General features: G+C 36.6%; 1 protein-coding gene across 1 annotated transcript; it reads right to left on the bottom strand.

The window, feature by feature from the left end:
* Positions 1-16,799: 16,799 nt before the first annotated feature.
* On the bottom strand, positions 16,800-17,446 carry LOC147388948 (uncharacterized). Its single transcript, XM_086418199.1, has one exon. It carries the CDS (start codon positions 17,393-17,395, stop codon positions 17,033-17,035), a length of 363 nt encoding a protein of 120 aa, XP_086274325.1. The 5' UTR covers positions 17,396-17,446; the 3' UTR covers positions 16,800-17,032.
* Positions 17,447-21,046: the final 3,600 nt, after the last annotated feature.

The raw sequence follows: 21,046 nt of genomic DNA, 5'->3' as shown, positions 1-21,046 counted from the left end.
GTCACGTTTCATGTCCACTTCTCCAATGTTGACATGACATGGTCAAGTTTGTTTGTTTGTTTGTTTGTTTAGCTTAGGGGAATGAATGAAAAAGGCATATCCAATAGAATTGTAAGCATAAGATGGCCGGCATTAGAAATATATTTCCCCCGCTTTGATTATCATGGACAAAACATATTCTTTGTATTTTTGGACTCAATTGCCCTCTTTTCGTCCAAAGAAATAAAGGGGAACTTCACATCATTTTCAGGACAAATATGAAAATTATTAGAATTAACATTAATATCAAGCATTTGGCCGCTGACAAGATCCATGGCTCGTTATGAGTGCTGAGCCAATATTCGGTCAATTCGCTCATGGGATGTTGAAGGGTTTCTACTTAACCCAAAGTCCTACAGAAATGAAGGCTTTCTACTTATTAATAGAGAAACCTTAGGCGTGATTCATGAAATACCAGTCGGCAATGTTAATCTCACAAACAAATATAGCTTCATAGGTTACTCTTCAGGTCTTCCTTTAGCCCATTTATTCTTAACGTGAAAATTTAACTTCATTGCTGATTTTTAATTGTTGAATTTGAAAATTTATTATTGTAGAGGGTAAAATCGGTATTTCATCATGATCCTACACGTGTCCTGATGAAGACATGAATTGAAGGGAAGAGAAGCAGTTGTGGAGGGTAAGTGGAACTCAGGATAGGCCAATGATCCAGCCCTACCCAATAGAAAGTCAGGGCAAAAATGGAAGTATGCCCTACTGTTAGGGTAGAGCATATCAATATATTCGCGCAATCCCATTCCACGTTAATCTAGCTCTGAAATTCTCGAAGAAATTTCAAGAATCTTGTGAGTTGAAAAGGAAGGTGCTAATTCCATTAGAGATCCCTGTGATCGTGAGATTCCCCCATATGATCAAATCCCGAATAAAAGGGAAACCCTGATCTCAGGGATAATAGATATGTTCAAGGGATGACCCAAACAAAAAGGGGCTTTTTGACTAGTACTTCGAGAATTGGACTTATATCTTGAATTCTTTTCTGCAACTCTAATTTGATCCTCATAGGATTATTAGCAGGTACCACACAGGTGCCATCACGGAGGAGCTAGGAGCATAATTTTGGAGCAACAAAGCAGAGTAACTTGAGGTAAACTCCAATTTGCCTATACAAGTTGGCGTCGTCCATGAGAATACCAAGCAATTGATTTTAGACAAAATAATGGTGAAATCCACACGCTTCAGAGAAACTAACCAGCCCCCACCTCCACCTGCTCCTACTCCCACTGAAGTACTCTTGCTGAATCAGATCAACGAGATGAAGAAGTAGTAGGAGGACATGCAACGCAAAATAGATACCCTGACCGAAGAAAATTGGGCTTTGAATCAACGGTTAGAGGTTCAGCAAAAGGAAGCTAATGACACTCTTGGGAGGAAGGATGAAAATGAGGATGATCATGTTTCTAGGGAGAGTTTCGACTCTAAAACTTTTGAGAAGGGAGATACTGAAGTTGAATAACTACAACCACCCTAATCGAAACCCCCGCAGTTTTGACTAGGGACGAAATCAGAGAAGTGATCAGAAAGGAGAAAGAGGTGGTGAAAAGATCAAACGTCGGATTGGCTACAGCCCAGGCTATTAGGGGGATATAGAAATCACCCTTTATAGTCGAGATCCTGCTGTAGAGATTCCGAAGAAGTTCGTGGCTCCTCGTTTCATCCCACACAAGTAATAAGGATCTAGTCGAGCACCTATGCCACTTTCGACAGATGCTAATGTTGTAGGAAAGGAACGAGGCCTTCATGTGTAGGATATTTCCCTTCAGTTTGTAGGGGAAAGTTCTGACTTGGTTCCACAGATTGCCCAATGGTACAATCACTTCTTTCAAGGAGTTCTACATAGCCTATGTAACACAGTACATCGACAACAGAAAGCTAAGGGGATGCTGATACCCTGCTCAACATGAGGATATAAACCAAGGGGAATCTCATGGACTTCACAAAAAGGTTTTGAGAACTAGTTATGTCCATGGAAAGTTGCGATGAAAGATATCAGTGGTGGCATTCAGGAATGTTTTACCTCCTAATTTAGGTTTAGACAAGTCTCTGGTGAAGAAGAGACCAAAAACATTGGTTGAGCTGGCTAAGAGGGTTGAGAAGTACATCCGATTGGAAGATAATCTTCGCAACTCAACGAGTAGGAGAAAACTAATCTATGTTGTAGCCAAGATTGACAAGCAACAACAACAATAACCACCACTCTAGAAGAGGAGAAAATTACAACTTTAACAAAACAGAGGACAAAAGAGAGAGGGAATGTATTTCTGTGCCGTTGAGTGAGATCTTATTGCATTTAAATGTTACTCGTATGAAGCCAGTAAAACATAAATCAAGAAGATTAGCACCGTACTTAAGGAAAGTAATAAATGAAGAAGTCAGTAAGCTGATTAGGGCAGGGTTTATAAAAGAATTTTTATTCCCCGACTGGATAACAAACATAGTGGCGATACCAAAAAAGAATTGGAAAGTTAGGGTATGCATAGACTTCACAAATTTGGATAAGGTATGCCCAAAGGATATTTCCTAATGTAACGTATCGATCAGCTAGTAAATGCAATGTCAAGACATGAAAGACTATTCTTCATGGATGGTTACTCATGATACAATCAGATTCACCCAACTTTGAAGATCATCGAGCAAGGACTTTACTGCTACAAAGTAATGCCATTTTGACTAAAGAATGCATGGATTATTTACCAAAGACTGGTGACAGAGCTATCTAGAGATCTACTCGGGAAGAGGGCAAAGGTGTACATTGATGACCTGCTGCTCAAGAGCAGAAAGAAAGAAGACCACAAAATTAAGATAGAAGAGGTGTTCTCGCGAATGAGGTAGGTTGGAATGATACTCTACCCGGAGAAGTGCCCTTTCGTAGTAACATTTGACAAGTTCCTCGGGTATTCTGTGACGAAGAGAGGGATATTAGCTAATCTGGATCAGATTAGAGCAATAGTTGCAATGCCTTCGTTGAAATCTAAGAAGCAAGTCCATAAATTGACATGAAGAGTAGAAATGCTGAACAGGTTCATCTCCAGATCATCTAACAAGTGCATGCCCTTATACCTGCTATTAAGGAAAAACATGAAGTTTGGGTGGACAGAAGAGTGTGAACAGGCTTTTGGAGAACTAAAGAAGTACCTCAGATGTCCACCCATCCTTTCCAAACCAAATGAAGAGGAGGGGCTCGGCTTGTACCTAGTAGCATCAAAATGCACAATTAGCTCAATTTTGATCAAAACAAGGGCGACAAGGGAACAATCAATATATTTCCTCAAGAAAACCTTGATAGATGCAAAAACAAGGTACACGAAGATCGAGAAACTCGGATTAACATTAGTGTACTCAGTTTTCTAACTAAGATCATATTTTCAAGCAAATAATGTGCAAGTAATAATGGAGTATCCATTGAATTTGTGTTGAGAAAAACATAGGGGTTGAGAAAAATGGCAAAGTGGACAATTCAGCTAGCTAAGTTCAAGATAAAGTAACAGCTTAGGGTCTCATTGAAGGGTCAGGCAGTAGCAAACTTTCTAGCTGACTTTCCTGTTGAGGAGAACACATATCTTCAGGGGGAAGACTTAAGTGCAGAAGACAGGGTAGAGCAAATGGATGTCCAACTAGGGTGGAAGGTCTTCATGACTGGTTCTTCTAATTCAAAAGGGTTGGGGATAGGGATGGTAGTAGTAAGGTTAGGATTCAGAGCTTCCAACAATAAGGTAGAGTATGAAGTAATGCTACTCGGTTTGGGTATGTTGTACAACCTAGGGTAAAAGATTTTATTGTTTAAAGTGATTCTCAACTTGTGGTTAACCATGTCAATGATAAATTCGAGGCAAGAGACTCTAGGATGCAACTTTACCTTGAGAAAATTTGAACATTAACAACCGGGCTCGAAGAGATAAGGGTAAAACATATATCCCAATCGAACAACAAATATGCGAATGCTTTGGCTTTTGTAACATCCATGTTAACATGACAGTATAAAAGAGAACTCCCAATCGGATTCTAGGAAATACCCATTATTGATAAAAATCTAAGCAGATCAGTATTGTAGTCACCCAGGTATCTAAGTTGGATAGATCATATCATCTCGTACCTTCAATCAAGGCAATTCCCATCAGATCCAAATGAGTCTAAATAGTTCGGAACTAGAACAAAACGATGGACAATTCTACAGAAAGTCATTTTGGTGGGCCTCATCTTCGTTGCCTAATCCTAAATGAAGCAGCACAGGTGCCTAGTAAGATTCGTGAGGGAGATTGTGCAAATCACTTTCCTACTCATAACAACAGACTATTTCACCAAATGGATAGAGGCACTTCTATTGGCCAAGATTTGTTAGTAAGAAGTACATAAATTTATTTGGAGCACATCATTTGCCGATTTGGTGTGCCATACACAATAATATCAGATAACGGAAGGAAATTTGTTTTAGGAGAATAGACCAAAGTCTTTTGTAGAGAGTTAGGCATAATACAACTAGTTTCTTCCCCCCAGTACCTTCAGGGGAATGGGCCAAGCTGATGTTCCGAACAAAGTCTTGGTCGACATATTGAATAGAAGGTTAGGGGAAGCTAAATGAAAGTGGACAACGTGTTGCACGGAGTACTCTGGGCTTATAGGACAACTGCAAAGACATCAACTCAGTCCTCCCCATTTGCCACAACATATGGAGTAGCAGTAGTAATCCTAACAAGAGAATAGCTTCTCCACTACATGTTCAAAGGTAGTGCAAACTGAGCATAGCGATAGACATTTGTTGGCTAAGTTGGACATTTTAGAAGAAAAACATGATTTAGCCCGAATAAGGTTTGAAAGTTACCATTAAAAGTTACAAAGGCACTACAGTAATAAAGTTTGTACTAGACAATTTAGAGAAAGTGACTTGGTTCTTAGAAAGGTTTTTCAAAATACGTAAGATCTGAATAGTGGAAAATTAGGTCCAAACTAGGAAGGTCACCTAGTGGCCATGGCTATAATGAAAGAGGTATATTATCTTACTACAATGCCAGGCCAGGACTTTCCTAGGCCATGAAATACCTGTAACCTCAAGAAGTGTTATCAATAATGAATAAATTATCAATTGTGTGGTTCAACTCTTTGTGGCTCAAGGTCTTGAATGACATTTACTGTCTTGAGTAACAGCAAAACCTTTGTGGAAATTGAATGGTTCAGTCTTGTGTGGCTCAGGGTCTTGAGTGACCTTTATTGTCTTGAGTGGCAGCACATCCCTGGTGGCTATTGTGTGGTTTAGCCATGTGTGGCTTAGGGTCTTGAGTGGCAGCACAACCTTGGTGACTATTGAGTGACTCAGACCTGTCTGGCTCAAGGTCTCAATAACCTTTGTTATCCAAGAAAATGCCAACCTAGGAGAAAATCCAGAGTTGGCATTTTGGGAGAAGATTTATTAAAATGTTTTTTAAGTGTCTAGATCTTTTAACCAAAAGGTGTCATCTTAAGGCAAGACTAGAGATAACACCTGGGGATAGAAAAGAAAATTACACTTAAGCAGCAAATACTTGAAAAAAAATAGAGATTAATAGTAGAATTGAAAATATTTTTTCATTCATTTAGGTAAAATGATTACATTGATAAACTTTTAAAGGGAGGGAAAAATAAAAGTAATACAAGGAAAGCAAACAGAAAAGTAGGGCTTGTTGGTTAGAGGGATGGAAAGTCAACTTGCTCAACCTGAACCATAACTTGCTGCTCAGTCTCGATCTATTGCTTGGTCTAGATTTGTTGTTCTAGCAAAGGATCAAGTTGGGCAAGGAGTTGAGTAGAAATGTCAACAAATGCCTGAATAGTGGCAACGTCGATCAGATGAGTTTTACCAACCTCTTCGATGTTACTAGACCGATCAGAGTCTTCCAAGATGACATTTGGTTCCCAGATTGGCTGATCAACTTCATCTAGGGGAGGAGGAGGAGCTGGCTTGAATTTGTTCTGCCATTTTGGGTGTCTTCCAAAGGATGGGATGGTAGATCCATCTTTTGTCTCGTATTATTCTTTTTCTTCTTCTTCCTTGTAATGTAGTCGGGTAGCTTCAAAGTCTTCGTTATAAGCTTTTTTAGATGAATTCTCTATGATCTGAGTGGACTGAACCTTGAGTTGACCCAACAACCTTTTGGTTGCTGTTTTATCTTCTTTGGCCTGTTTTTACCCTGGCCTTTCGAGCTGTTTTTTCCTGAGCAAGTCCGAGTTGAGTTGCAATAGCCGAGTTGGTTGCAACATTTATCTACTTTTCAAAATTGGACTTGAATGAGCTCAGCTCCACCTCCTTGTCTCTAAGCCCCCTCTTCAAGTCCTCTAACTCTGCATCCCTCCTCTACACGTGCTCCTTAAAACTCTCATGTTCCAATGGAAGGTTATAATGCGTCAACTCCAGCCAAGAGTTTAGCATCCAAATCATCTATGACCTTGAAGAACTGAGCCATATTAGCGACCAATTCGAAGATTGTGACTTTGGAAGTAAGAACGGAGAAACTAAACTTAGAAATTAGCTGGCTTATTTTCTCCTCGTTTTCACGAGTAGAAATGGCAAGCTCATTATTTGCCTCACACCACTTGAGGAAGGTTGAGGCACCATAAAAAGGAAAAGGAAGATGAAGACTGAACCAGTTACTCAATAAAAGAGGAAATGATAACAAGGAAGAAAAACAATTCACCTGGAAAAGGCCTTGGCAAAATTTCTCAAAAGCTAATTTAGGATTGGCTTGGTCTACAGATTCCATATCCCTGGGAAGCACGGAATGGGAAAGAATAGAATTGGTTGTCGTAGGATCCTTAAGACCACTATGCTTGTTATAGAGCAGGTTGGCCCCAAGATCAAAAGTAGGTCGTCACAGCTCCCACTTATTCTCTTCAACAAGGAAATCGTTTCGACTTAGCCATCGAAATGATAGATTGGCGTCTTGGAGTTGGCACCCTGACCAGGATCTACCTCATTCCCCGGTTCTTGAGGGGCAGGGTCGTCCATCAAATGGAGCCTTTGCCATATGCGCCTTTGAGGCTCCCTAGAAGCATCAACTTGCTAGATGTCATCGTCAGGGGCCTGCTCAGTCTAAGCAGCCACTCCTAGAGCTTGTTCAATCAAGGCAATTCCCTTATGAGTTTTTCAAGCCTGGGTAATGTCTTCTGCGTTTTGCTTCATAAGAGCAACATTCCCAAGAACTAACTCTTCCTGGATGACCCCTTCTTAGGCCAGCCTCCCTTAGTTCCTGGCAAAGAATAGAGCAAGGGGGACTTGAGAACATCTCTTCCTACTCTGCCTTCCTGCGTGGGATGATCAGATCAGGGTAGAGGAAGGATTGGCTCTTGCAGGTTTAGTTTTGGGGGAAAACAAATTTGGAAAGGTCGATGTTTATGGTATTGGGTTGGGTTAGATTGGGTCCACGACTGAATGAGAGTTAGAGGTGGGAGATATGGGTGCAATGACTTGATCTTCAAGGAAGGCAAGATGGTCTTTAGATTGATAATTAGAAAAGGGGGAGTGACTTTCAACAACCTACTCATCCGAATGAACAAGAACTGGTTGGATAAGAAGAGGGGTTGAGTGGATAAGGAGACGGGTAAAAGCAAGCTAAATGACTCTGGTCACAACAGGTTCCTTGCTTGACTTCTTTTCAATTTGTTTCTACTCCTTCCTTGCCTCAACAACGGAGATAGTAGAAGAATCTAGTCACACTAAATAGATAAAAGTGTAAGAACATATTTAAATTAGACGAGGGGTAAGACTAAAACAAGGCACTATTTACCTTGAAAAGTTTGTGGTACCCTAAACCCCTCACGAGAAACACCGGAGCAAAACCCCTGGTCCTCTGAGTTGACTAGGGAATCTTTATGTCAATCCTTGTCAGAACTGGGAAGGGTTGGTACCAAGGACAGAGCTACTGATTTGACAAATATGGAATAATGCCCAGGACGGTAAAAATTGGCTTTCAGGTTATACTTGGAAAGGAAGTCATTGGGGAGTCACTCCTAATCGGTAGAAGTTTCCTAATATTTGATCAGGAGCCTGGTTGAGCTTGCTCAAAACTTCCCTTAAGAAAGAGAAAGGGGAAAGTTGAGACTAGCTTTTACCTGGCCTGCATTAATCATTATCTCCTCCTGACGACGTACGTTAGGGTCCTCAAGGTTGTTATAGACCCTAATGGAGACAAACGAGGGAATCAAATGGGATTTGTAGAACTTGGTTATGTTGAGGGCCATTGGATCAAAAATTGAAACTAAACAAAAAAGGAAATAAGGTAAGAAAAGGAATTACCTCTAACTGAAAAAGAGAAAAACTCGAAGTTTAGTTGATTTAGAAAGTTCAAAAGTAGAGAGAGACAGAGTTCTAGAAGCAAAGAAGAAGGAAGGCAGTAAAGAAAATTTGAAACTTGTGAAGCTGCCCTATTTATAACACCAATTGAAGAGGAAGACGTGCACCCCTTCGTAAAAACCCATTAACCCAACCATTGTAGCTCTAGGGTTTAATGAAGTACTTAGTGGGACACGTGTAGATAAAAAACAAAGAACTTATCATCTTAGTCATTCAAAATGCAAAACGACAAGCTATTTAATGCGACATGACATTGAGGAACATATGTAATGATTAGAAGTAAAGATGACATGCTATTGATGACACCCATTCAAATTAGGGAACATTTCTCGAGATGACAGTAAGGGTTTGTGTTTTCTCAAGAGAAGGTAATTGTATTTCATCAGGATCCTACACTTGTCCTGGTGAAGACATGAATTGAAGGGCGGAGAAACAATTGCGGAGGGTAGGTTTTACTCAAGATAGGCCAGTGATCCACCCCTGCCCAGTAGAAAGGCAGGGCAAAGATGGAAGTATGCCTTATTGTTAGGGCAGAGTAGATCAATATATTCTTGAGATTCTAGGAGAAATTCCAAGAATCTTGGGAGACGAAAAGGAAGGTACTAATTCCTTTAGAGATCCCTGTGACCATGGGATTTCGTATGATCAAATCCCGGATAAAGGAGAAATCCTAATCTTACGAAGATTATATATTTGAGGGATGACCCAATTCGAAAAGGGACTTTTTGATTGGTCCTTTGAGAAGTGGACTTATATCTTGAATTCTTTTCTACAACTCTAACTTGATCGTCGGAGGATTATTGGCAGGTAACACACTGATGCCATCACGGAGGAGATAGGAACATAATTTTGGAACAACAAAGTAAAGTAACTTGAGGTAAACTCCTATTTGTCTCTACAATTATCAAAGCTTGGATATGATTACTACAAATCATCAATCAAGATGATTTGTCATGTGAAGGTCAAATATTCATGGAGTCAACAGCCCACTTTGTACATAATTTTCTCTAAATATTGGCTTCATTTCAGTTAATTTAAAATAAGTTATATTTAAAAAAATCAAGATAATCCAATCTTCCTTTTGAGATTTAATGTAAAAGATAATAAATGCATATTTATATGTAAATAATTCAAAAGAAAATATAAAATAAGATAGATTAGAGGTGCTTAGTCACAAGATTATATTTTATTAAAAAAAATAATATTTAAATTATAAAAATACAAAATCCAAATGACTCATCCAAGTTGACTTGAGTCATATTCCATCCCGTTCGTGAACTAAACCATAACGATATGCCTGAGGTGAACAAGATTTGAAACCATAGTCCCATTGATGAAATAATTTAAGAACAACTAAGGCCCTGTGTGGATACATCTCTCCGCGCAAGAGTAAAAATTCAATCTTTCTCCGCAAGAGCAAAAAATACTCCGTGGAAGAGCAGGTTTTTGGAGCTTCTCAACAAAGAATAAAAAACTTCTCCCCGCAAGAGTAAAAACTATTGAATATTTTCAAAATAAAATAAGTTTTATGGTTTTTTAGTTAGTTTTTTCTTAAGTTAGATATTTGAGATTTTTTTGTATATAAGGTTTAGTCCCACATTGCTCACAAGTAAGAAATTGGTGTACCTTATAAGTAATAGTCAACATAGTTAGTTGTATTTGCGACGTGCGAAAGGGCGATTGGGCGTTTAGGGCGCATTGAGTGGTTTGAGGCGCACTTTGCACTTTGCACGTATACATCTTCGCGAGGAATTGGGGAGCTTAGAAAGTTTTCGGGATATGAAACCATCAAACGGTTATGGTTGATTCGTCACGTATGTTGGATCGGGTGCGATCAACACCGCATGATCAAGTTAGTATCCGATAGGATACGATGGATCGAATTAATACCGGATCAGAAATGATCCGATGCATTAGATCAAGTTAGTACCCGATTAAAATCGATCAGGTGTGTTAATTAATGATTGGTATCCGATCAGGGACGATCGGATTTGTTAGATCAAATGGCAACTGATCGGACGCAATCAGAGCCATTAGATCAAATAGATTCAACTAAAATGTGTTGATTAAAAGGTATGAGACACACACTTTCGATAGGGTGCAATTTGGATCGTTAGATCTTAGATCACACATAATCTAACGACTATTAAACCAAGAGATATTAAATCATGACTTTTGGTCAACATACACAAAAATGGTTATAAAAAGCCAACCAGAATTTAGATTTTTTCATTGAAAATTTCTGTATTTTCCTCTCTCTAAGCTTAAGATTTAAGCATCATCAGTTTCTTATTTTTTTGAGTGTTCTAGACTAAATCGGATCGTATATAATCTAATTTAGTAAATTGAGTGTAAGGCTTCTTTGTATCCTGAAGGCATTTGTTCATTGATCCCTTGTGTATTTTGGTTCAACTAATAGGGGAGAATATTTATCTAAAAGAAATTGAATCAGATTCGAGCCTAGAAGTTATTTTCTTCCTTCATCGAATTACTCCCATTATTTTCCAACAGTTTTAGATAAATATTCTTATTCGATGGATGCTTTGACATTTCATTATCTCCAAATGATGAATCAAGATATGTCATGTCTTGACTGATTCGATGGACAACACTTTACTAGATGGTAATAAAAAATATTGTTCTTCTTCACTACATTGAACATAGCATACGTTCTAGACGATGAGCTAGAACTCATTCCTAAGGCTACTCTAGAAGACAGTATTGAATTGAAAGAAAAACGTAAGAAACAAAAGGCGGATGATTTTTTGTGCAAAAACTATATTCTTAATGCTCTCTCCAATTCGATTTATGATATCCATCGTACGGTCAACTCAGCCAAAAAACTTTGGAAAGCCTTGGAAAACAAATACAAAATAGAAGAGGCAAGTAATTAAAATTTTTTTATTAGTAATTATTTTGAATTTAAGATGTCCAACGACAAACCAGTTCTATCCCAAGTACATGAACTTCAATTAATCGTTGGGGATCTTAAGATTACCGGGATCGATCTTTCAAAAGATTTTCAAGTGGGAGTTATCATTTCAAAGCTTCCCCAATCATGTAAAAGTTACAAGAAAAAGATGAAGCATGGGGAGAAGTATACTTTGAAATCTCTACAACGTCATCTTCGTAGAGAAGAATATGTTCGTTATAGAGAACATAAAGATGAGGAAATAGAGAAAATCAAAGTAAACATGATTGAGGGTAATAAGCCCAATAAGATTGATTTTAGGTTAAAACCTAAGAAAACTTCATTCTTCAAGAAGAAAACTAATAAACCAAGAAGAAAAACAACAAGTATTTTTATTGTAACAAGGCTGATGCACGAGAATGCCGATATTGAAAGAAGGAATTCAAGAAAGAGGCAAATACTACAATGACCGAGGGAGCAATGGTTGCAACAGTTTCCTATGCTCGTTCACTAGCAAATGTTATGTCAGACAATAGTGGTTGGTGGGTTGATACTAGAGAAACAGATCACTTCTGTAATAATAGGAGTCTCTACCAAGGTATGAAACTTGTGGTGAAGGAATAAAAGTGAAAATGACAAACAGTTCTATTTCCAACATTTTCGGAGTTGGGACTGTAAGTCTTAGATTCACTTATAGGAAGTCCTTCTTTTCAACGTCTTTCATGTTCCAGATATTAACAAGAATCTGGTATCAGGAAACCAACTTAATAAATCAGGTTTCAAACTTGTGTACGAATCAGATCGGCTTACCTTGTCTAAAAATGATGTATTTGTTGGATATGATTATTCTTGTAGAGGCATGATCCGTCTAAATTTAGATAATGAAATTTTTTCTATTGTGTATATTGTTGATTCGTTATGTTTGTGGCATGGTAGATTAGGACACGTTAATTATGGTTCAATTAAACGTATGATTAATCTAGGAATTATTCCAAAATGTAATTTAGAGAATATTTCGAAATGTCAAACATGTGTTCAATCTAAGATAACTAGAAAATCCTTTAAATCTATTGAAAGAACTTCTGCTATCTTAGAGCTTATTCATAGTGATGTATGCGACCTTAATATTCAAACACGTGGAGGTAATAAATATTTTGTTACCTTCATTGATGACTACTCAAGGTATGCATATATTTATTTAATGAAAACTAAAGATGAAGTTTTTGAGAAATTTCAAATCTTAAGGCAGAAGTTGAAAATCAACTTAATCATAAAATTAAGATTCTACATTTTGATAGGGGTGGTAAATACTATCCAAATGAGTTCATTAAGTTTTGTGAAACTCATGGCATTATCCATTAAGTTACAGCTCCTTACACGTCATAACAAAATGAAGTTGCAGAAAGAAAAAATAGAACCTTAGTTGAAATGGTAAATGCTATGATTATTAGTTCAATTTTATCTTATTCGTTAGTGAGTGAAACAATTCTTTCTGCTTGTTCTATTTTGAATAGAGTTCCAACAAAGAAAAATAATGTTACTCCTTATGAACTCTGGTTCAAAAGGAAGCTTAATCTTAATCGTCTCAAAGTGTGGGGGTGTCTTGTCTACGTAAGAAAACCTAGCCCTAATATACCAAAGTTAGGAGTTAGAACCTACAAGTGTGTTTATAGGTTATTCTCATAATAGCATAACTTATCGTTTTCTAGATTTGAAAACTGATGATATCATTGAATCTATAGATGTAGAATTTTTTGAGGATTTGACTAAGTCAAGTTCTCTTGATCCAATTTCTGAAAATTCTATTCCTAAATAGATTCTATTCAAGATAACACTAGTAGTGACCCAGGTTCTGATCAACAATATCCTAAACCTAGGAGAAGTAAAAGACCTAGAGTTGAACGCACATTTGACTTGACTTTCTTGTTTATCTTGTTGAAGGAGATAAATATGAAGTCAAGAATATTACTAGGTTCATATTAAATGTAGAGAGAGATGAACCCTCTACATTTTTTGAGGCTATGAACTCTAGAGATTCATTATTTTGAAAAGAAGCCATTAATGATGAGATGAATTCGATTATTTCTAATTAGACTTGGGTTTTCTCAAATTTACCCCTAGGTGCGAAACATATAAGGTGTAAATGGATTTTTAAGAAGAAATTGAACGCAGATGGATCGATAAATAAGTTTAAAAGCTAGATTAGTTGCTAAAGGCTTTAAAGAGGGATACGGGATAGATTATTTTGATACTTATGCTCCAGTAGCTCGGATATCTTCTATTTGACTATGTATTTCTCTTGCTTCCATTCATAAAATAGTTGTCTATTAAATGGATGTAAAAAATAACATTTCTAAATAGTGATTTAGAAGAAGAAATTTATATACAGCAACCGAAAGGTTTTGTTAAACCTGGTCAAGAAAAAAAAGTTTGCAAACTAATTAAATCTCTTTATAGTTTAAAGCAAGCTCCTCTTCAATGACATGAGAAATTTGATAAAATAGTCTTATCTTATAGTTCAAAGTTAATGATGCTGACAAATGCATTTACTGCAAATTTGAAAATAATGTTGGTATCATTATTTGTCTCTATATTGATGACATGTTAATATTTGAAACTAACATTGAATGTGTGGAAGAAATCAAAAGGTTTCTATCTATTAATTTTGACATGAAAGATTTAGGGGAGGCTGACGTCATGCTAAGAATTAAAATAATGAGGAAAGATAATACAATGGTTTTGTCTTAATCTCATTATATTGAGACAATTTTGAAGAAATATAGTCATTTTGATCATAAACCAGCCCCTATAGATCCTAGTATCAAGTTAATGAAGAACCCTGGTCGTGTTAAAGCTCAACTAAATTACGTCAGTGTTATTGGGAGTCTTATGTATGTTATGCATTGTACAAGACCTAACATTACATACATAGTAGGTGTTATGTCGTTTTACTAGTCATCCAAGTACTGAGCATTGGAATGTTATATCTAGAGTTTTAAGATACTTGAAGGGAACTTTAGACTATTATGGATTACACTATCAAGGATGTCCAAATGTACTTGAAGGGTACAGTAATGCAAGTTGGAATAATGTCGAGTCAAATTCAAAGTCTACACCTGACTGAATATTTACGTTAAGTGGAGTTGCTATTTTTTGGCATCTAAGAAGCAGACTTGTATTTCAGACTCTACCATGATATTAGAAATGATTGCATTGGTAAATTCATGTAAAGAGGCAGTATAACTTAGAAATCTATTAATGGATATACCATTACGGAAGAAGCACATTCCAGCTATAATGATTAACTGTGATAGCAAGACAATATTATACAAAATTAAAAGTAAAACGTACAATGGAAAATTAAGGCACATAAGCCTTAGACACAATTTTGTGAGGCAATTACTCAAAAGTAGAGTAGTTATAGTCGACTATGTAGAATCCAATAGGAATTTAGTGGATCCTTTAACTAAAGGACTTCTAAGAGATATGATATCTAAAACTTTTAAAGGAATGAAGGCTAAGGTCTATAAAATAAATCAATCACCTTTGATGGGAATCCAACCTTTGTCTTAAAATAGATAGACAAAGTTTAATGGGTACAAATAAGTCAAATAAATGGTTTAACAGAACACTAGAACTAATTTACCCCATTTTCTAAATCTAGTGTTGGTTTCTACAAGATAAAAGATGGATTTAAATCCTTAATAAGTTCTAAAATTTTAAGTAATGATTCGCAAAATCACTTCAAGTGAACTTACCTATGTGAGTGAGGAAATCAAGCCGTTTCCTATGAAAACTAGACCGTTTCTAAAAGCACTCATGAAAATAGGATATAGTGCATGGTCATTAATGTGCAAAGCAAATAAGACACTCAACCTCATGGAGAAAAGTATGTGTAAAGAATCTGATTCATTTCTAAGAGTCTTTGGTTCAAGATACATTCACCATAGCACCTTAACAAAGCTTTGGTTTATATTAAGTGAAGGTTCAAATCCAAAAGATACCTCTTATTTATGTATTAGTCTCTACGATGATGCCAATTTTTTATAAACTGATGTATTTGTTTAATCGATCTTTAGTTGTAAGAACTACAGCTATAATGATGTATTTGTTTCAATTATTTATATTTTGAAATAGTGGGGGATTTGTTGAATATTTTCAAAATAAAATAAGTTTTTTGGTTAGTGTTTTCTCTAAGTTAAAATTTTTAGGTTTTTGTGTAAATAAGATTTAGTCCTACATTGCTCACAAGTAAGAAAGTGGTGTACCTTATAAGTAATAGTCAACATAGTTAGTTGTATTTGTGTCACATCTTTAAGATTTTAATCCAGTGCTTCAAGGTGGTGCGAAGCACCACCCACGCACATGCGACATGGGAAAGGGCGATTGAGCGTTTGGGCGCATTGGGCGCTTTGAGCCGCACTTTGTACTTCGCACGTATACATTATCACGAGGAGCTGGGGAGCCTTAAAGTTTTCAAGATACGAAACTATCCAACGGTTGTAGTTGATCCATTATGTATGTTGGATTGGGTGTGATCAGCATCGCATGATCAAGTTAGTATCCAATCGGATACGATGGATTGAATTAATACCGGATCAGAAACAATTCGATGCATTGGATCAAGTTAGTACCTGATCATAATCGATCAGATGTGTTGATTCATGATTGGTATCCGATTAGGGACGATCGGATCTGTTAGATCAAATGGCAATTGATCGGACGCGATCAGAGCCACTAGATCAAACAAATTCAACTAAAATGTGTTGATTAAAAGGCATGAGACACATACCTTCGATAGGATGCAATCTGGATCGTTAGATTTTAGATCAGACACAATCTAACGGCTATTAAACCAAGAGATATTAAATCATGACTATTGGTCAACATACACAAAAATGGCTATAAAAAGTCAACCAGAATTCAGATTTCTTCACTGAAAATTTCTGTATTTTCTTCTCTCTAAACTTAAGATCTAGGCAACATCAACTTCTTATTTTTTCGAGTGTTCTAAACTAAATCGGATCATACATACTCTAATTTAGTAAATTGAGTGTAAGACTTCTTTGTATCTTGAAGGCATTTGTTCGTTAATCTCTTGTGTACTTTAATTCATCCAATAGGAAAGAATATTTGTCTAAAAATGATCGAATTAGATTCGAGCCTAAATGTTATTTTCTTCCTTCATTGAATTACTCCCGTTATTTTCCAACAAAAACCTCTCCGCACAAGAGTAAAAACCTATCTAAACGTTTGCTAACTCCCTACAGGAGCAAAAATCGTCAAGAAATCCTATCCAAAAGCAGTGTAAGAAATGACAAATGGGGCTGATTAGATGCATAAAACCTTGAAAATGTTGATTTTTATCAGTTAAAAGAGTAACGACCGTGAGATTGATCTAGATCTACTAAATCAAAAACTGAAACGGATGATGTTGCAGACATGATCGACTGTTTAACCTCCCTCGCTCTCGAATCATCTTTTGAAAAAGTAAGGGGGTGGTCCACCACATTCACATTCAATCATTAGATTATACAGTGGAAAATCAATTATACAAGGTCGTTAGTTTTAACGGTGGACCCATCACAAACTAACGTTTCTTTCTTTCTTTCTACATACAGACGCAACTGTCCCTCATACATAACCAAACATCATCATCATCTTTACAAAAAGAAATAGAAAAGTCTTGGACAGATTGCAAGAAAAACCCTAACCCCCTGACGAGCCGGAGGATCTGCCGATCTTTACCGGTTCGAGAGATCTGACGCAAGCCGAGATGCGATCGCGGAGTGATACATGATGTCGTGAAACGTTGCAGTCTCCATCGTCTTCATCCTGAGCTGTTTTGCCTTTTCTTCTGTGAAGCAACCCAGAGAGAATCGAGATCTGGATCGTATAGTTTCCAAATTATTTTCCGATTCGTTCTCTGATTTCTTTGACACATTGTTTCTGTCAACGTAATCGGGATCGGAGGACCAGCCAAAGAGTGGAGTCCACCAGTTGGATGATTGATTTTTCCGGTGGTGTGGATCAGATTTCCGATGATCGGATGAAGCGTAGACTCGGGTGGTTCCAGACGGACCAAAGGAGAGGACATTGGACGTCATTGGAGAGAGAGAGAGAGAGAGAGAGAGACTTATGGAGTATGAACATTAAAGGGTATTTATGGGTGGTAGACGGTGGAAAACGGATAAGAATGTACACGTGGCAGTTTGAGTAGAACGCCTCTTGAACTTTTCGCCTATTTTCCTTGCTATTCCGGTTTTGATATTTTTTATAAGCGAAGACCGATAATCTTACCGGTGTTAAAGGAAAGACCGATAATCTTACCGGTGTTAAAGAAAGAATATAATATATATATGGGTAGCGTTCATGACAAACTTGTTAGGCAAACTTTTTTTGACAAACATTTTGTCAAAACATGGGTTAGAGGTTTTGGAATGGGCTGATTTTTGGTGAAGATGATCTCTATGGTGAGGAGATCATCATCACCAAAATCAGCCATTCCAAACTTCTAACCCCATCAAAAACAGTTTACAAAAAATGGACAGTCTACAATTTTTTAGCTTGTAAACAGGGGTTAGAAGTTTTAGAATGGGCTGATTTTGGTGATGATGATCTCCTCACCGATAGAGATCATCCTCACCAAAAATCAGCCCATTCCAAAACCTCTAACCTCATGTTTTGAAAAATTTTTGCCAAAAAGTGGCCATTGAACGGCCCCCTATATATATAATGGGGTGGTTCAAGGGTCTATGTAAAACTATGAAAAAAATAATGGTTTTTCAAAATTAGGGTTAGAGGTTTTGGATTGAGCTGATATTTTTGCAAGGATGGTCATTATAATGAGAAGATCATCCTCATAAAAAATCAACTCAATCAGAAACTTTAAAAATCCATCAAAGTGATTTACAAATTATTGATAAAATTGACAAAAATCAACGGTCCACATTCTAAATCACTTTTAATGGGGGTTAGAAGTTTCAGATTGGACTGATTTTTTTTTTTCCGGATGATCTTCCCATCATAGAGATCATCCTCACAAAAAATCAGCTCAATCCGAAATTTCTAACCCATATTTTAAAAATTTATAAATGTTATATTGGTTTTTACATATGTTTTCTCATATGTTTTCTCATATGTCCCTCTAACCTGACCCATATATATATATATATTATATATAATATATATATATATATATGGGTCCCGTTCGCCACCCTTAGTTTTACCACACACTTTAACAAACGCGTTTTGTCTTACATGGGTTAGAAGTTTCGGAATGAGCTGATTTTTGGTGAGGATGATCTCTATGGTGAGGAGATCATCCTCACCAAAAATCAGCTCATTCCAAAACTTCTAACCCCATCAAAATTGATTTACAAAAAATGGACGGTCCACGATTTTTTCAACGTGTAAATATGGGGCTAAACATTCGGAATGGGCTGATTTTTGGGGAGGATGATCTTCTAATCATAGAGATCATCCTCACCAAAAAAGCTCATTCCAAAACTTCTAACCCATGTAGGACAAAAAACGGTTGTTAAAGTTGTGGTAAAACTTAGGGTGCTGAACATTTCCCTATATATATATATATATATATATATAGGGTCAGGTTCAAAGGACAACCATTTCTACATACATATAGACAACGTGTTTTTGTCTTATATGGGCAAAAATGTTTTGGAATGGACTGATTTTTTGTGAGGATGATCTCTGTGATAAGGGGATCATCTTGGCAAAAATCATCACATTCCAAAACTTGTAACCCCATCAAAATTGATTTACAAAAATTGGACGGTCTATAATTTTTCAACAAAAATTGGACGGTCTAGAAGTTTCATAATGAACTGATTTTTTGGCAAGGATGATCTCCTCATCACAGAGATCATCATCACAAAAAATCAGTCCCATTCCAAACATTTTTGCCCATATAAGATAAAACACGTTGTCTATATGTGTTGTAGAAATGGTTTGTCTTTTGAACCTGACCCATATATATATATATATATATTATATATATATATATATTCAACACCAAACATTTTGGCCAATCATTTTTGTCCTACATGGATTAGAAGTTTTGGAATAGATTGTTTTTTGGTGAAAATGATCTCTACGGTGAGGAGATCATCCTCATAAAAAATCAGCTCATTCCAAAACTTCTAGCCTTGTGTTACAATTGTGGACCGTCCATTTTTTGTAAATTGTTTTTGATGGGGTTAGAAGTTTTGGAATGGGCTGATTTTTGGTGATGATGAGCTCCTCACCGTAGAGATCATCCTCACCAAAAATCAGCCCATTCCAAAACCTCTAACTCATGTTTTGAAAAATGTTTTGCCAAAAAGTTTGTCAAAAAGTTAGCCATTGAACGCCCCCCTATATATATATATATATATATGGAATTGTTCAACACCCTAAGCTTTACCCTACACTTTAACAAACGTGTTTTGTCCTACATGGGTTAGAAGTTTTGGAATGGGCTGATTTTTTGTGAGAATGATCTCTATAATTAGTAGATCATCATCACCAAAAATCAGTCCATTCCGAAAGTTTTAGCCCCATGTTTACAAGTTGAAAAATCGTGGACTGTCCATTTTTTGTAAACCATTTTTTATGGGGTTAGAAGTTTTGGAATGGACTGATTTTTGGTGATTATGATCTCCTCATCATAGAGATCATCCTCACCAAAAATCAACTTATTTCAAAACTTCTAACCCATGTAGGACAAAACACGTTTGTTAAAGTGTAGGGTAAAGCTTAGGGTGCTGAACGGGACTCATATATATAGATATATATATTATATATATATATAGGATTATGGTCCGTGTACACACATTTCTACTCATATATTCACAATGTGTTTTGTCTTATGTGAGCTAAAATTTTTTGATTGAGCTAATTTTTGGTAAGGATGATCTCTGTGACAAGGACATCATCCCCACCAAAAATCAATTAATTCTAAAATTTCTAACCCCATATTTATGAGTTAAAGAATTGTGGACCGTCCATTTTTTGTAAATCACTTTTGACGAGGTTAAAATCTTCGTATTGAATTGATTTTTGATGAGGATGATCTCCTCATCATAGAGATAATCCTCAACAAAAATCAACTAAATCCAAAACTTTTAGCTATTTAGACAAAACACGTTGTAGATATATAAGTAGCGGAAATGTTCAGCATCCAACCATTTACCTAACAATTTGCCTAACATGTGTTGTCCTACATGGGTTAGAAGTTTTGGAATGGGATGATTTTTAGTGAGGATGATCTCTACGGTTAGAAGATCATCCTCACAAAAAATCAACCTATTCCAAAACTTCTAACACCATGTTTACAAGTTGAAAAATTGTGGATCGTCTATTTTTTGTAAATCATTTGTGATGGGGTTAGAAGTTTTGGAATTGGCTGATTTTTGGTGAGGATGATCTCTTTATAGAGATCATCCTCACAAAAAATCAGCCTATTTCAAAACTTTTAACCCATGTAGGACAAAACATGTTGGGTAAATTGTTGGGTAAATGGTTGGGTGCCGAACAGGACCCTATAACTAAATATGTGTGTACACGGAACCCGACCCATATATATATGGGTTAGGATCTGTAGACACATAAAACTACTCATAAAGCTACAACGTTTTTGTCTTATATGGGCAAAAAGTTTTGGAATGGACTGATTTTTCCTAAGGATGATCTCTATGGTGAAGAGATCACCCTGCAAAAAATCAGCCTATTCTAAAACTTCTAACCCCATCAAAGTG

This window comes from Akebia trifoliata, chromosome 12 (assembly GCF_017979445.1).
Source record: "Akebia trifoliata isolate Shusen 1 chromosome 12, ASM1797944v1, whole genome shotgun sequence".
In the NCBI taxonomy this organism is placed as follows: Eukaryota; Viridiplantae; Streptophyta; class Magnoliopsida; order Ranunculales; family Lardizabalaceae; genus Akebia; species Akebia trifoliata.
Note: the sequence above shows the minus strand (reverse complement) of the source record. Positions and strands in the feature narration are given on the sequence as shown.

Coding starts and splice junctions, on each gene's coding strand:
- LOC147388948 (XM_086418199.1), bottom strand. CDS start 17,395: ATGACGTCCAATGTCCTCTCCTTTGGTCCGTCTGGAACCACCCGAGTC.